This window comes from Heteronotia binoei, chromosome 1, assembly GCF_032191835.1.
Source record: "Heteronotia binoei isolate CCM8104 ecotype False Entrance Well chromosome 1, APGP_CSIRO_Hbin_v1, whole genome shotgun sequence".
Classification (NCBI taxonomy): domain Eukaryota; kingdom Metazoa; phylum Chordata; class Lepidosauria; order Squamata; family Gekkonidae; genus Heteronotia; species Heteronotia binoei.
Genome location: NC_083223.1, coordinates 245427949 through 245446423, shown reverse-complemented (window position 1 = coordinate 245446423; position 18475 = coordinate 245427949). Strand labels below are relative to the sequence as shown.

Genomic DNA, 18475 nt, shown 5'->3' with positions numbered 1-18475 from the left:
AGGAGTTTGTAAATTAAAACCCTTCTCACCTCCCTGCACAACCCCAGTCCAAATCTTGCTTATGCACATGTAGCGTTCACTTGTGGCTCCTGAAAACAGCACAGGAGAGAAAGCTGAAGTCTCCCCCCACCCCACGACCATGGTCCCAGGCTGAGTCAGGCCCTGGAACATTTGGGAATGATAGTTCCCCAAGGTAAGTCTGTCTGTAAGTCAAGGAAGGATGCCCCAAATTAACTCATGGTGAATGTATCATTTAGTTTGGCCCTAAGAGTTGAGATGTGTTCTCTTCTTTCCCTGGAACTTCTAGAAGGTAAATCTCTGCATGAAGTACAGATGCATCTCCAGTGCATATCCATGTTGGTGGAGAATACATTTCACATCTTGTTCAGGTGTATTTTGAACCTTTGAACTGAAGGGCAGCTGTGTCTTTCAAAGGTACTTTCAACAAAGGCACATGCTCTCTCCCAGATTTTAAATTGATGGATGACAGGCTATTGCAAAGGAGATGAATGCAACTGACTCTTGGCAATGTGTCTCATTTAAATACACTACTTGTGAGGCACAATAGCTTTCCCATGTGATTTGGCACAAGCTTAGCCTCTGATTTCAACTGGTGCAACCTGTAGCTATGTAGCTATGCCTTCTTAGAGCACACAGGTTCATAAGAACATAAGAACATAAGAGAAGCCATGTTGGATCAGGCCAATGGTCCATCCAGTTCAACACTCTGTGTCACACAGTGGCCAAAAATTTATATATATATACACATACACACACACACACACTGCGGCTAATAGCCACTGATGGACCTCTGCTCCATATTTTTATCTAAACCCCTCTTGAAGGTAGCCATGCTTGTGGCTGCCACCACCTCCTGTGGCAGTGAATTCCACATGTTAATCACCCTTTGGGTGAAGAAGTACTTCCTTTTATCCGTTTTAATCTGTCTGCTCAGCAATTTCATCGAATGCCCATGAGTTCTTGTATTGTGAGAAAAGGAGAAAAGTACCTCTTTCTCCACTTTCTCCATCCCATGCATTATCTTGTAAACCTCAATCATGTCACCCCACAGTCGACGTTTCTCCAAGCTAAAGAGTCCCAAGCATTTCAACCTTTCTTCATAGGGAAAGTGTTCCAGCCCTTTAATCATTTTAGTTGCCCTTTTCTGGACTTTCTCCAATGCTATAATATCCTTTTTGAGGTGCGGCGACCAGAACTGCACACAGTACTCCAAATGAGACCGCACAGTGGTCAAGGGTGGATTTACCATGGTGAAACCCTATTTGTTCTGGGCCTAAAATGTTATTTGTTGTCAGCCAGCTTTCTAGTTTCACTAGGAGATGTTTGGCATAAAGCTTACCGACAACTGATAGGAGGCTAATCGGCCGATAGTTCTCAGGTAATGAAGGATTACCCTTTTTGTGGATGGGGACAATGATTGCATTGGTCCACGTCCTGGGCATTATTCTGGTGCTGTTTATCATTGTAAACAGGGCAGCCAGGGGCGGAGCCCACCATTCAGCCCTTACCAGTGAAACTGTTATCCTGGAATATAGCTGGCTGGGGAAGCAAGAAAGGGGACCCTAATTTTTGTTCCTACCTCAAATGATTCGAGATCATTTTTCTCCAGAAAACCTGGACAGACTCTTTGATTTGCCTCGAGGGTGTTCTAGCATACTCTTTACCTGGGTTCAAAGCAATTCACGTGGTCGTTTTCAAGCAGGCCTGTCTTTACTAGTCTCTCAGCAATCTAAATTTAAAGTGCTGGAACTACCTGACTGCAACCCCCTTGCCCATGCTTTTCGTTTTAGCTGTCATAATTTTGTGTTTATTGTTGTTAATGTCTACCTTCTCCCCTCTCCTGATAAAGCTTCGCTATGCTCCCTCTGGGATCGTATGACTACATACCTCGAACAACTTGAGCACCTCTTTCCTATGATAGATATTATTTTGCTTGGAGATTTTAATACTAGAATTGGTAAAGATGACTGGGACCTCTTGGCTCTCTTGAACTTGGATCCCAATGTTTCCCTCCCTTGTTTTTTTAGGTCTGGTAGGATTTCCAAAGATGCCCGCATCAACCAGGCAGGCATCCTGCTTGCTATGTATTGTATCCAATTCGACAAACTAGTGTTAAATGGCTCCTCTGTCAGGGATTTCCTTGGAGAAGTCACTTTTGCATCAATCAGAGGCTGCAGTGTCTTAGATTATATTTTAATCCCTCCATCTTTTAAAGATTATCTAGTCCATTTTTATATTGACAATCGCTCTGAGAGTGACCATTTTCCCTTGGTTTTTATTTTCGACAATCCAACACCTCCTGATGACAACCCAGCTTATGTAAGGGCAGACACATCCGCTGGGTCTCTTCCCAGACTTACTTGGTCACGCAATCTTGCTGTGAGTACTCAGCTATTAATCAATTATTATTAGTAGGCTTGAGCAGATTTAAGGAACTTAGCCTGGTTTTACTGTTGTTATATTGTAAGTTGTAAACTGTCTTATTGATGAATTTGCTATGGTTTTAATGAAGCTGATGTGTGTGTTTTTATGTTGTTACCCACACTGAGCCTGTCTTGGCGGGATGGCTGGGATATAAATCTCAAAATTAAATTAAATTAAATTAATGGAGATTTAAACCTACATCTCCCAGGCCCTGGTCTCACATTCTAACCACTAAGTTGCTTAGTTTCTTGTGAATTTTCTTCCTTCTGAAGACACCACAGACATGGACGTGGTTGGAAACTGGGCTGGCCTAGGGAGCTTAACAGCTTGCCCACAAATGGATGCTCTTTCTTTATTTCTCTGTTGCAGGGAAACGTGTTTAGGGCTGAGGCCTAATGCAATTTATATTTAACATGCCAGCTGCAGGAGGTCTCCAAACCTCACATAGGTCGTTTTAGTCTTCCAGGAATACAAACAAGAAGGTGTCTGATGCTTGGACATTTGCAATAAAGTACTGTGCCCTGGCCTTGATCATCCCCTTGAAAAGGCTCTGTGGTATGGTGGTGAGGGGCACATCCCTCCTCCCCACTGCATGAGATCCAACAGCTCCCCACGGCCTTTGTTCCTCTTCCATATTTGTTTTCATTGAGCCTATTACCCCCTCCAATCCTTTACCAAGAGAGAAAAATATAAGGAAAAGAAATAAACATGATTGCTTAGGAAAACAAGCCCTTAAGTCTCTGCAGCTGCACAAAGATATCATCGACTCAGATAATTGGTACCATGTGTCTGTTAGGGAAATAGGAGATTTATGGCCTAGAACGAAAGAACTGCTGCTCCGAAACCCCCAGAAGAAATCCTTTTCTTGTTCTGTTCATCTAGAACCAGGGAATGGATATACTCCAGAATGTGGGGGTTTGGAATGTGTCAGATATATTACAGCATGGAGATATTTCATTGCTGGGAGCTGTACTGCTAATGGCTATGTGGCTTCAGCAGGACATAAGCAAAAGCCAGAGGAGAAGTGATGTGCAGCCCTTCTGGCATCCCAGCACATGCACTGGCTTCTCACTGTGTGTTGATGGGACACCAAGAAAGAACAGGGGGTTGTTGTGTGTGGGCAATGCAGTCCATACCTGGATAGCCACAGTTGCTAACTCTATAATGGTTTCCAAATGTTCCTTTCGTTCTGCAATGACCCTGCCAACAACAGGATCCAAAACAGTCACAGTAATCATGAGTAAACCCCATTGCTGACAGAAGCTCCATTCAGTTAAACCAGAGCCCAGTGTGAATTATCCCAACAGCCCAATAAGTGTAATCAGCTGCCACTGCCACCGAAGATGAAATGGATCCCAATCACCTTGAGATTTAGGGGAAAGGACAAAGCATAGGCTATAGCTAGAATTGTGCTGTGCCCCTCTAGATTAAATCCCCTAGGATTTAATCTCCTGCTACAGAAATAAAATATGGGGACCTTGTGCAGGTGTATTTGATAAAGATCACACTGGCTGCAATCACACACACTAAATAATGCACTTTCAATCCACTTCCCAACTTTTGACCACACAGTAAAATCCAGTTGAATAGTGCATTGAAAGTGGACTGAAAGTGTGTTATTTAGCGTGTATGATCAGGGCCACTGTATCATGGGCTTTGTAGTATTAAGAAGCAAAACCATTGAACTGGCAACGTATGCAGGGCTAATGTTTAAGGAGAGTGTGCCTTTTTCTGACTTCACCACCAACCATATGTCCCCGCTAGGGAGAAAAGTAGGATATAAATAAAATAAAAACAGAATATGTGATCATTGTTCAGTAGTGCCTATATCTCTAGCCTTTTCCACTACCAAATGACAAAGCAATAAGAACAGATGCCAAATGTACAAAATCTTTTGCTATTTCTGCCAGTTCTCACTCCTACTGCAGACCCTTATTTTGCCTTGTATGAAGCTCCTGAGGCTCCACAGATCCCCCATGAACAAATAGGTGACTCAGTGGGGTTTCAGCAGGAGGGAGAATTGGGAAAGTCCCACTCTGCCATGTTTGCTCCCCAAGTGGATCTCACTGGATACATGCCACAGCCTTCAAACAGCAACAGACTACAACTATACTAATGATCATTTTTTGAAGACTGAAATTGTCTGGGGCCAGAATATCTTAAAGAGTCGATCTCAGATATCTCTATGTTGCAGAACACTCCACTGACCCATGAACACCATTCCACTTTGGGCCCTCCAAGGTGTCGAGACATACAGCCATCCTAGCTCTCTGCCTGGCATCACACCATTCTCCCCAGCCCTTTCAACTTCCAAAAAAGTTCTTTTCTTCTCTCTGGGTTTATACACTGCCACCAGTTGGTCAGTAAGAGGATTTCCCACTAAGAGGGCCAACACTCTTAGGCTGCAATCACACACTCTAAATAATGAATTTTCAATGCACTTGGATTTTACTGTGTGAACTAGCAAAATCCAAAGTGAATTGAAAGTGCATTATTTAGCATGTGTGATCACAGCCTTAGTGTTTGTGATGGACTGAAAGCAGTCTGCCTGAGTGAGAGTTGAGAAACTCACTCTGATGGCTGAGTGGCTTCCATGGTAACTAATGTATCATGTGGAACGAGGCAGACAGGGGAAAAGTCTCCTCAGTTTGGATTTGGAGACTGGAGCTGAGAACCAGGAGTCTGCCCTTTGGTCTGACATAACTCCTCGCCAGAGTCTGAGCAGAAGTGTTCAGTTCAGTTCCTGAGACAGAGCTGGTTGTGATTTAAAGCTCTTGTCTGTGTGAAAGTTGATTTGCGTGAAGGGGCTAACCAAAGCTCTTTCTGGGGAAAACTCTCAAGGCTGTGGCACTGAATGTCACAAGGCAGAGTGAGACTTTAAGACTCTGGTGAGGAGTTCTGTCAGACCAAAGGGCAGACTCCTGGTTCTAAGATAGAAGACCAACACCCACACATTGTGAGAGGGACAAAAGGTTTTTGTGGCTGTGCGGAATTCCCAGAAGTCAGACAGAGAACCTAGCTGTAAGGGGACTTAACAGAAGTGAATGAGGTGCTAGTGTAAAGAGCCCTCAAGGATGTTAGTGTCCAGAGTATAGCTCTACAGCCTAGAGGATACCTACATTTGCTAAGAGAAAGGGTCTGTGAAGGGAAGATCTGTCACGAGTTCAGTCAATCCTCTGTGTGAGTGAGATAGTGTGTGGAGATATATTTGAGAAGCCTGAACCATCTATATAAGTCTTTCTAGAGTGAATGAGTGTTATCCAGTGTGAGGGAAACACTGTTTTGTTTTCTAATACCAGCCTGCCAACATAAGAAGTATCCTTGAGTTTATTATTACTTGATTTCCTGCCTGCCAACTGATTTCTGTAAACAATCATCTGATATTATTTTCTCCCTTCCTAGCCTTTCTGTACATAATAGACCTATTATTTGGTTTGAACTTTAAAACACTATCAGTACCTTCATTATTTCTGACAATGTTAATTTTGGGTTCTTCTGAGGTACTGGGTAAAGGTGACAAAATTCAAAGTGGTCCCTTTTTCACCTGCTGACCCTGATGTCCCTCACAGTGTTCCACCCACAGTGCCATTTACAGGCTCTGCCTAGTGCTCATGTTTTTCTCTCTGCCTAGCTTACTGCACTTGTACATTCCCAGGGATCTAGCAGTCTACTGACCAACTACCTCCCTTCCCCAGTGTCATTTCAGTAACATTTTGGAGTGGGGCTTAATGTGGTTATAGAGAACTTTCAACCATTCAAAATAACAAGAAATGTATTTAAAAGAATATGTACACACAAATACACTGCACAGCAACAAATTGAGCAAGGTTACAAAGTAAAAGTGCATACACTTATTCCTCTGTCCCTTATCTAGACATACCCTGACTGTTATTATTCCAGGATAGGCTCTTTACTCTTAAAGTTATCACATTCTATCAGTCATCTACTATCTTCAGTCTTTGTCGTGGCTTCCTGCCTTGTTTTAGTGGCCATCAAGATGGAGCTCAGGTATGAGAGCTCCTTCCTCCAAGTTACCCCTTGATGTAATCTAAAATGGACCCTTTCCCCTCCTAGAATCATAGAGTTGGAAGAGACCTCTAGGGTCATTTAGTCCAACCCCTGCACAATGCAGGAAACTCACAAACACCTCCCCCTAAATTCACAGGATCTTCATTGCTGTCAGATGGCCATTGCCTTTGTTTAAAAACCTCCAAGGAAGGAGAGCCCACCACCTCCCGAGAAAGTCTGTTCCATTGAGGAATCGCTCTAACGGTCAGGAAGTTCTTCCTAATGTTGAGTCGGAAACTCTTTTGATTTAATTTCAACTCATTGGTTCTGGTCCTACCTTCTGGGGCCACAGAAAACAATTCCACACCATGTCTAGGGGATTTATTACCTCTCACTGTGCCCCCCCCCCCCACTTGGGTCAATCCCTTATGTCCTGTCCTTCCCAGAAACAGATACAATCTAACATTTAGATAGATCCAAGTGGGCAGCCGTGTTGGTCTGAAGCAGTTGAACAAAGCGGGAGTCAAGTTGCACCTTTAAAAACAACCAAGTTTTATTCAGAACGTAAGCTTTCGTGTGCTCTCTAAGCACACTTAATCAGATGAGGGGATCAGGTACAGTGGGCTGAAATGCATGCAGTTTGTTGATTAAGAGGGCAAACTGACTGTGATCACATGGTAAAACAGTATGACTTGGTCATTTGGTCTAGATAGGCTATCCAAATGGCCAAGCCATACTGTTTTACCATGTGATCACAGTCAGTTTGCCCTCTTAATCAACAAACTGCATGCATTTCAGCCCACTATACCTGATCCCCTCGTCTGATTAAGTTTGCTTAGAGAGTACACGAAAGTTTATGTTCTGAATAAAACTTGGTTGGTCTTAAAGGTACAACTTGACTCCTGCTTTGTTCAATCTAACATTCCCAACTTTTTGTCACCTTCTAGGTGTCATATTGTTGCCAGGGTGTGAGATGGCCCTTTGATTGTTTTCTCTGCTAGTTAGAAGAATATGCATAGCCAAGTCTTGAGAGCCATTAATCAGTGTCCTGTTTCTGTCCGTGTACTCGCAGAGAAACTTGGAATGAACATGCAGGGTTCATAGCCTCCAAATTTCCTCATTCTCCACACTCCTCCTGCTCATCATCATCATCAATTCGATTTATAGCCCTCCCTCCCCTGCACAACAGGGCTCAGGGTGGGTGACAATGTTTCCAAATAACAATATTCCTAAATTAAGTTAAAAGCATTAAAAACATCCTGAACAATTCAACTAACATTTTACAGATGGCACGTTAAAACAACATAACTTGGTGTCCTTTTTCCTTGTAGGGGGGAGAGAAGGATGGAAGGAGCCAGACTAGCTGGAAATCGTTGCTGTCTTCAACCACTGGCCTAGCGGAACATCTCTGCTTTACAGGCCCTCCAGAACTGCATCAAGTCCTGAAAGGCATGGATTTCACTCAGCAGAAAGTTCCACCAGGCCAGTGCTAGGGTCGAGAAAGCCCTAGCTGAGGACAGCCATATCGGAAATAAAAATATTGTAGGTAGCTAGTGCTAGAAAAGATCTTTCTCTGCCATGGGAGCTGCAGCTAGTCAGAGGAGACAGCTAAGCCAGATGGACCAATGGGATGACTTGGCGTAAGGTAGCTTCATATGTTTATATTAATGCTTCACAGAAGAAGGTGGACACGTGGGTTAAGGCTATTTCAGTGGTGGCATCCCAGTCAAGGAACTTCCTTCCTACAACAGTTTGTGTTAAACTGGTGCTTTTAACTTTAATGCTCTCTCTATCAACTTGTGAAATGATTTGCTGTCTGTCTGTCTGTCTTATGTGGAGGCACACTGCTAAGGAAAGTCTCACCTTCAGAATGTCTGTGTATCACGCAGTGGTTACAGACATTGTACTAGCCCTGGCCAAAAACACCAAAAACAAATGCAGTCCTAAACAGAGAACAATTTAAGAGTTTCCAATAAGAAGAATAAGATTTCTGTTTTACCTGTTTCTGTACCTCTGTCCCCTTTCTCTCCCTTCTCTCCTTTTTCTCCCTTTGGGCCTCGGTCACCTGAAAACAGAAAGGCAATATCAGACGGTTACAGACTGAATGGGACAAATTAAGCTGATGCATACATGTGATAATCCATGGGTATTTTTTGGCTCTGAAACTGGAGCACTCCAGGGATAGAAGGGCTTGTGTTTGTTAACTTCACAAGCTATTTCCTGCTCACTGCTGCCAAACTGATATAAGGCAATGCTTATTTTCATTGCTGTCTCTGTCTCATATGCTTGTTTGTATTTGCTTGAGTCCAGTTAATCACAGGAGGATTAGGCATCTAATGGCAGACAGGATTGCCCATGATCTTTAGGTAGAAAATCCAAATTGCAAATCTCCAGACAAAGGACACGATCCACTAGAAGTTCTCCCATGACACCTACTGAAATGATTCAGCATCATGGAATGTGTGTCCCATGGCTCACATATATCCATCTTCTTTCTGGCTACCCTCATTGCAGCCTTGTTAATAAATCCATACAAGTTACTATACAATTATTGTTGCTCTGCTACCCATAAGATTAAGAGGAAGGGGGGAAGAATGTTTTCTTTTGGTGAAAATTCCCAGCTTTATTGGCTAAACGCCATCATTACCTGCCAGTTTGGTGTAGCGGTTAAGTGTGCAGACTCTTATCTGGGGGAACCAGATTTGATTCCCCACTCCTCCACTTGCAGCTGCTGGAATGGCCTTGGGTCAGCCGTGGCTCTCTCAGAGCTTGTCCTTAAAAAGGGCAGCTTCTGGGAGAGCTCTCTCAGCCCCTCCCACCTCACAGGGTGTTTGTTGTGAGGGAGGAAGATAAAAGAGATTGTGAGTCACTCTGAGATTTAGAGTGAAGGGTGGGATATAAATCCAATTTCTTCTTCTGTAAGCAAGTATCTGCCTCCTGCCCTACTGACACTCAAAACTAGTTGTGAATGCTAGCCTGACTGAAGATGAGCTCTCACGTTCCATTGCTCTGCTGTTCCTGAATTTTGCTCTGCTCTCCTTGTTTCGTTGCTGGCTTCTATTTTAACTAGACAAATTCCAATGTTATTCCTAGAATTAGAGCACACAGATCTTGTTGCAGCTTTCAGTTCCCATCTGCGTCTTTCCTCACTCTCGACAATGCTGACCCACACATGTACATTGATAAAATACTGCAAAGAAAAAAAATGAATGCGATCACACACAGGATTGCATCCAGATGTTGTGAAGTGCTTTACTAACACATATCTGTAAAATACTCCACAGAAAGAATCTTGATGTAATCATCTTTCTTTTTCTTTTTCTTTTGCTGTGTCTGATCCAGTGCATCAGTAGGGGGTGGGGGGGAGGGAGATGCAGCACATATGAATTGAAAGAATAAAAAGCTCTAGCAATTTGCAGAGATAGACACAATACTGTTTAGAAAATTCAGATATAAATAAAGGATACCTAATGCATCAGTTTCCCTTTAATAACAAGATCACTAAATTCAGAACACTGAAAAAAATTGGAAGAGAGGTATTTCAGAAACATCCCTCCTCCGGTCCCAGAATTAGAAGAAGTTGGTTAGCGTCAGAATGATCAGTTAAGATTCAGCACATTCTGGAATTTCATTTGACTAATGTTTTCCTTTGCCAATCAAACTCAGATGTTTTTGAAACATTATTCAAAATTTAACTGGAACATGTCCAGGGAGAAGTAAATACAAAGATTTTCTTAAAGAAATCATTTAAATCATACACAACTCTTGCATTATTCAGAAAATATGCATATGTCCAAATATAAACCTGGCATTAGATAGAAATATGAAGAAGTAGATCCATAATGGACATGACTATGATAAAAGTATATCCAGCACCTTACATATAGCAACAGAAGTATGAATGGGCTCTAATGATTACCAGTTGCAGGCTGCAGAATCGAATAATGGCTTGCATGTGTGAAACCAAAGGTTTTTTCCCCTGTTATCCTGCAACATCTCAAATGCAGGACTCTTCATCCTGCAAGGCCAATTGCATGCTAAAGTGAGCATCTGAAAAAGTGAACAGTGAGGGCTGATTCACACACACCAATCCATCACACTGTGGACATTTCTTCATTTAGGAGCAGTGTGATAGTGTGTGTGAATCATCCCTAGCTCTGCTCACCTGTGCATATGTGAATGCTGTCCTTGCTGATTCAGTGAAGGTCTACCCATTCATTTACATCCCGCATGACTTCCAATGCGCAGCATATATAGTTTTGCCCTCTGCCAGAGCTTTTTTTTGTAGAAGGGACTCCTTTGCCTATTAGGCCACACCCTCTGATGTAGCCAATCCTCCAAGAGCTTACAGTTGGCCCTATACTAAGAACCCTGTAAACTCTTGGAGGATTGGCTGCATCAGGGGTGTGTGACCTAATATGCAAAGTAGTTCCTACTATAAAAAAAAAAACCCCTGCCCTCCACCATTTTGTCCTCATGACAGTCACAACGAGAGACGGGTTGGGGGAGAGCAACTGTCCCAGAGCAATCTAGTCATCATCATGGCTAAAAAGTTATTTGAAGCAGGGTCTCCTCTCCACCAACCTACTGCCATAGTCTAACTACTACACTGCACTGTCTCTATGAATCTGAACGGTCAGCTCTGGATTTGACTCCCCCCTCCCCCAATACCTTCTAGAACAGAATCCTTTACATCTCAACCTTTGGGATATTTAATGCTCTATTATTAGGCTTCCCAAACCTCCCGCTCTGGCGGGAGACCCCTGGGTTCGCAGCCTCATCTCCCGCTCTTCAAAAATTGGGAAGCGGGGGGTGGGGGGGGAGAACATACCTGTAGGCTTCATGTTATTATAGAGCTCCTGAGCCCTTTGTAAAATGTATGCCCCTTTAAGGCTGGGCAGGAAGCAGGAAGGGCTTGGGAGAATGGCCCCTCCCTTTCTTTTGCTTTCGTTTTCACAGCAAGAGTTCTCCGGAAGAAGATCTGGTAAGTATTTGTGTGAGAGAGAGAGGGAGGGAGCAGGGGATTCCCTGGTTTGGAGGCCCCCCCCCTTTAGAAAGCGCGGGGGGGGAGGGAAATGTCTACTGGGCACTCTATTATTCCCTATGGAGAACGATTCCCATAGGGAATAATAGGGAATTCATCCGTGGGTATTGGGGGCTCTGGGGGGGGTCTATTTTTTGAGGTAGAGGCACCAAATTTTTAGTATAGCATCTAGTGCCTCTCCCCAAAATACCCCCCAAGTTTCAAAACGATTGGACCAGAGGGTCCAATTCTATGAGCCCCCAAAATGGTGCCCCTATCCTTCATTATTTCCTATGGAAGAAAGGCATTTTAAAAGGTGTGCTGTCCCTTTAAATGTGATGGCCAGAACTCCCTTGGAGTTCAATTATGCTTGTCACATCCTTGTTCTTGGCTCCACCCCCAAAGTCTCCTGGCTCTGCCCCCAAAGTCCCCAGATTTTTCTCTAATTGGACTTGGCAACCCTATCTATTATGGAACTCTTCCTTTCCCTCCTCCCATCTGAAACACTCCCCTCTGCCCCCCCCCCCCCCGATTCCTGGATTCTGTTTCCTGCTGGCTGCAAACTCAGCATGCATGCACTGGCCTTGTACCACACCCCTTGCCATTTGCATCTTGTTAGGCTTCTCCCCCTCCCCAGTCATCTCTAGCTCCCTCTCCAGCCTCCCGCAAAGCAGCCTTTTGATCCTCCAACAGCTTGTCTGAATCGTTTAGTGGGATGGGAAACAGCTCGGGTCTGGGGACTCTCTGTGAGATCTTCCCACAAATGCATGAAACTCTGGAAGAAGTGCTGCTCTTCTTGTTCGATGTGTGTTGAAATGCCTGACTTCTATAGACCACTCCCAGCTAAAAGAGGCTTCAGTCTGAAGGGAAATAAAGAAGCCAGGCAATCTAAAGCCCACTGCCCAGGAATTTCGTGGCTCTCTAAAAGGGAAACCTTCACAGGGCTTCTTCATGCAAACGGGGCTTTTTTTCTGGGGAAATGCAACAGACTGGAGTTCCAGAATCTCTTTATGGAAACAAAATTCTCAAAAAATATGTAAAAGTTCATGAGGGGTACCCATGAACTTTCGTTTCCCTTTTGAGAGTTCCAGAACCTCTTCCAGGGAAAAAAGGCTCTGTGCATGACTATGACTATCTGATGCCATTGAACATTTTATTTAATTTCAATACATTTTACCCTGCTTTTCTCCTGTATGAGGACCTAAAGCAGCTCACAACATAATTTTCTCCTCCACCATTTTTATTCTCACAATAATACTGTGCAGGGCTCTCTTTTTTTGTAGAAAAAGCCTAGCAGGAACTCATTTGCATATCAGGCCACACACCCTGATGCCAAGCCAGCCAGAACTGTGTTCCTGTGCATTCCAGCTCCAAAAAAGCCACCCTGTGAGATACCAGGAGGTTAGACTGAGAGGGAGCAGCTGGCTCATGGTCACCTAGCAAACTTCTATGGCAGGGTGGAGATTCAAATCTGAGTCTCCCTAGTCTGACACTTTTTAATCTCTATACCACACTGGTTCTAGCCTTGAGGCTAGACTACTAAAACGGGCCTGTCCTTTTATCACTGCTGAGGTGCATTTGTTGGTGCTGAACCAGAGGCAATGCAAACACCCAAAGAAAGATTCCTCTGTGCCCCCCCTTGTTTCACTGAGAGCCTGAACCAAACAACATAGCAAAACAAATCACATGTCTTTCTGTTAGCATAAGTGGGCTAAGAACTGGGTATCAATTATTAGTTCTCCAAGTACCATGCTGTCATCAGAAGGGGGCATCCCCACACTGGGGGTATTTAAAGCCATCATGAGATAAAGAGGACCAAGTCTCCTTGACTGCGCAAGTACAGAGGAGGAGGATAATCTAAGGGAGGCGCTGGGGGGCTGACATTGAACCAGGGATCTTATATTCGCACAGACTCCATATTTAATTCTCAGCATATTTCAGGGCTCAACACCTAATGGAATGGGCCCTGCAAACTTCAGACAGCAATTTACCTGCTACATCCCAATTCGATCTCTCAGATCAAGTAAGAGAGCAGCTATGTCCTCAGTAGTCAGTCCCTCACTCTTCCTGGGCTGTGGTGAGACTGGAAAGTTGGAGTAGTTTGGGCGTGCTGCTAATTACTTCATTGCATTTTGTGGCGGAGATTTTTGATCAGACTCTCACCTTGAACCAGCCTCACAGCACACTTCTTCTGTGGTTGATTGTTCAGATTAGTGCTGCACATCAACCACAGGCAGCACAGTCTGGTGTTTGTTTAAAACAACTTTTGACTTTTTTTGAAAACATTTATTGGGCATGCATGCGTGCCCGTGTGCATATACACTGCCAGTTTTATAAAACAGAATGGCAAAACCAGAATTAAAGGTTCACACTTCTGAATCAGTTTGAGCATGCACCGGGGGAGTTCAGACATCCAGCAACATGGGATCAATGTGTGGGTATCCATAGGAACCAAATTTTCTCTGGTGGCTATTTACTCTGTATCCAGCTTGTCATACGACGAGGTGAGCATGACTGGGCAACGGCTGTCGGATGTGGGTGCATGAACAAGCCCGTTTAATCTGTTAAGGAAAAGCAATTATATTGCACCAAACTGCCTCTCTGACCACAGCCCTGGTGTGGTTCACCAAAAGCTAAGCCTGAGCATCTTCCAGCAGCTGGTGTACGGCCAAGACTTTAATGGGCAGGCATCATTAAGACTGCAGTTCTCAACAACCTTATCCAGAAAGCAGTGTTATGCTAAATGTGTTCATCTGTGAATAAATATGAAAATCCAGAGGAAATTAAAAGTGTCCAATGGATTATTTTGGAATTGGGCACAATCTTCTCCAGTATGAAAACCTTCCCTTTTAGTCCCAGGCCCTCTTGCTCTGTCCAGCATCTCATTTTTGAGCCTGGGAAATGCTTTCTTGAACATGAGACTGGATTCCCAACCCCAATTATGGTTCAAATTTATCTTGGCCTCTCTGTGTTGTTTGTCTCTGTTTGTGTTGGCAGAGGGGGTCCACAGTCTGGAGGGCTCTTTCATTTCCAGAAAATTTTAATCCCCCCCATCCCCTTCCCTGAAGAGAGATTAGACTGGGAACAGACAGAATACCTGGCTTTCTAACATCCTCATGGCAAGCCAGCAAGTATTTGCAGGGATAAAGCTTTGAAAGTGATTACTGTTTTTTAATCTTTGCTAACTGTGCAAAGCCTTTTACAGTAATCATCTAACTGATGCTCAAAGGATGTGAGCTAATTTACTAATATTTCTGTTCTCTAGGCAGAGGACTGAAACTGATAATGATTTCCCCCAAAGTAATCAGCGAGCTTCATGGCTAAGCCAGGGAATCTAAAACTCACCATTCAAAGCACTGGGTCTTATCTGGGAAGCTCTAGTTTAAATGACCTGGTCTGAAGGATATAAAATGCCCCCTTTTCTTCATAACCTTTCTTCACAACCTACAAAAAAAGCCCTGAGAGAAGTAAAGTATAGAACACAGAAACAGGACAGCAAGGAACCTTGTGTTTCTTCCCTTACTTTTTGTCTCCCCATTGCAGTCTCCGAACTCTCTCCATCCCTGCCTCCAGCAGATTAATAAAGGCTGCTTCCACACAGCAACAATTTGCCACTCTGCAACACAGCATCCAAGGGGAGAGGGGTATTCTGTCATTTCCCCTGCACTGCCACCAGGGTGGGTTAAAAATAACAATCATTGTTATAGAGCTTTAGCTCTACTGATCTTGTTTGAGTGATTTTAATATCAGGAGAGCCAGTTTAGTGTAGTCATTAAGTGCACGGACTAGAGTGATCTAGGAGAACTGGGTTCAATTCCCCACTCTTCCTCCACATGCAGCTGCTGGGTGATCTTGGACAAGCTGCAGTTCTCTCAGAGCTGTTCTCTCAAGAGCAGTTCTCTGAGAACTCTCTCAGGCCCACCTACCTCACAGGGTGTCTGCTGCAGGGGGAGGAAGAGAAATGAGATTACGAATCACTCTGAGACTCTGAGTGCAGGGCAGGATATAAATCCAATCTTTCTTTCCTCCTCCTCCTAACTGGGCCCACAGTGTGGCAGGCTGAGGTACTCCTGTGCTATCCCTTTGCATCTTCTCAAGCACTGAAGAGGCTGACCCTTCCCCCCAGCTGTTTTGGTACTTGAAAAAGGTGTGAGGAGAAACAAAAGCACTGTGCTGCCCTTACAGCATTTATAAATCAGTTTTAAATGGCAGCAGCATACTCATGGCAGCCATGAGGGTGCCATCAAGTCTTGTTGGCTTGGTCTTCTTTCCAAAAAAGTCCCTAATAAAACAAGGAGGGCAAGCAAGAGTATGCTGATCCAGAAAAATCTGACAAAGTGGATGATTAGCGGACGATGCTATGTGGATCCTCCCTCAAAACAGGGTTCTTGTTTAGAAGCAAAGACAAAAAAAATAATCTAGATGGAAGCAACCAAACTCTCTGGGATAGGTGGATTGCTTTTGTGTTCTGAGCAACACCTGCTGCAATATTGGTATTGAATTAACGTTGAGCTAGTAGTAAATTGGTTAGCAATATCCTGTTTTGAGAAGGAGGAGTATTAAGAAAAGAAGGTTTTAAGAAAAAAGCCCAGCCCAGTTCTACAAATCAGTAGCAGCTACAGGGTTAGAATACAGCTGTGCCTCCACTCTGAAATGGTGACAATCAACAGGCTTGTGATGTGGTTAATTGGGATGGGGGGGGGGATGTATTCCTTTCAGTGGCATATGCCCAGAAGGTCTGAGGGAAATGCCCCCACTCAAAACTTTTGAAGCTTGCCCCCATAAGCCTTGTGAACACTTGTAGGGCTTCATTTGACATCTGCAAGGTCAACCCACACCTGAAAGCCAATATGCCTTTTTGGCTTTGCCTTCCAAGAGAATTTGCCGATAAGAAATCATATTCCTGTTATTAAAGCTGCAGCCTGAATTGGCTCGCACAACCATACAATGAATACATTCAGCTGTTCTGGATGCTTAATGGTTCCAGCGGGGGCCTATCAGGAAATATTACACTGGGAATATTGGCCTAGGGTCTGGGAAGAGAGCCAAGACAGCCTCATTTTCCCAGGCCTAGCAGTAGTTAAAGGTGCCACCTTTCCCTTTTAAAAATATCTGCACCTATAATATTTCTAGGTCCACAGATAAGGCTAATTAGATGAGGAATGGTTTAAAACGACTTCTGGATGACGAGCAACGAAATGTTTTGCACAGCAATCTCCAAAGCTTGCTCGAGAGCAAAGTCAGGGCATTGAGTCATTGGAGCATTTCTGAGGATGGATGGAAGGGTTTCCACTTCTGGAGTGCATCTTTCTTGCCTTCCTACTCCCTCTGCAGCCAAAATGCACCCTGAAAGGCTGTTCCCATAGACAGTGGATTCAAGCCAAGCCATGAGTACTCAAACTACCAAATCTTCAATTCTCTAAAACAGTTAAATATAAGCGAATGCATTTACGTTGTAAATTCTATTACTACAGCCTTCATCCACATTTTTTCTATCCTCCTCTTCCTGCTGTAAGTTCCTACCTCCCCCATCTCCCACCAGTGGCCAGGCCATGCCTGGCCACCCTAAGAAAAATGGACTGGATAAACCCTTTGACAGATCAAGCAAGGCAATTCTTGGGTTCTACTGGTATCAGGCCATTAACCCCACTTGCCACCACCTAGAGTTTCCAACACTGCCTCTGCAAATGCCATGAAATTTAGGGGGCTGTGTCTGGGAAGGGTGGAATTTGGAGGAGGATGTGATGTCACTTCCAGGTGACATTCTAGGAATTTCTACTAACTCTATGGTAAGACCTTTTCAATTTCTCAAGAACAAGAGACTGAGGCTGGGAGCAGGGAATTCCTCATTGGGCCTGGGCAAACAGGAAGCCTACCACCACCATATATGCGAAGAGCTCCATCTCAAGGACTTGGTGGGTTGCTGCCAACCACACACGAACACACAGGCTCCAAAAAACATGTGTGTTTCATTGGCTAGATAGCTGAAAGGGAATTGCTTGGCTGGGGGCAAAAAGGAAATCTTGAGCTTGTACCTTAGGACTGCTCACCTGTCAAATGTTTGGTTGGCAGTAGGCCATGCTGGGAAAGCAAGAGTGAATTCCTCCTCTCACAAAGACAAGGAAACCATGGACCTAACCATCACAACAACACAGCACTTGCCACCATATGCTGAAATAGCAGTCCTTTGAGTGACAGCCAGAAAGCGCAGAAAGGGCTGCCTATTTTCCATCCAGCTTGGCATGGGCCTTCTCTTGATCAAGAGTCACTTAGATATGCCTCCCAGCCAGAACTGGAAAGCGTTTTGCTAGAAAGTTAGGACAAGATGAAGTCCCATTCATTGAAAGGAAAGAGTTCTGGTGTGTGTGTGGGGAGAAGTACATGAGGAACCAGTGCCAAATAAACACTGCACTTTCCCCACCCACACAATCTCCTATTTATTTATACAATATAATTTTCCATCCCAAAAAAGACACCCAAGGCAACACACAAACATCCAAAATAATATACCAGCTTTAAAGAGGGGGGGAGGAGAAGCCAAGTTAAATCTTAAAACAAGCAGAAAGCCAAAAGCAGTTGATTTCAACTCTTCCACTTAGGAAAGCCTGAATGAATGAAAAGGGCATTATCTTGCATCTAAATGCTTGCAGCAAAGTTACTTCACAGGCCTTCTGTGGCATATATAGAAAGAAGGGAAATTAATTCCAGTTTGAAAAAAAAAAAGCAGTTCCTTCATACTAGAGATGGAATTAATTCCACCTCCTCAACTCCCACCCCATGCCCCAGTTCTTCTCTGCAAATGGCAAATACCGTCTAGCTACTCTGAGCATGCTAGATTGATCTCATCAGATCACCAAAACTAAGCAGGGTTGGCTAGGCATGCCAGTCCCCAGGTCCTGGCGGGGGACCCCCCAGTTTTGCAGGCTCCTCCCTGCTAGCAGTCAGCTGACCAGCAGGGGGAAGCTGCCCCCCCCCAACAGCCTCCATCTCAGCTCCTCC

The 18475-nt window shown here is 44.1% G+C and overlaps 1 protein-coding gene across 2 annotated transcripts in view; it reads right to left on the bottom strand.

Moving 5' to 3' along the window:
• Window positions 1-18475, bottom strand: part of SCARA5 (scavenger receptor class A member 5) — a 130674-nt gene that overhangs the window by 22937 nt on the left and 89262 nt on the right. For both annotated transcript variants that reach the window (XM_060250560.1, XM_060250568.1), the window contains exon 7: window positions 8453-8518. In XM_060250560.1, coding sequence (XP_060106543.1) covers window positions 8453-8518 — 66 coding nt within the window. The remainder of the gene's footprint in view (window positions 1-8452; window positions 8519-18475) is intronic.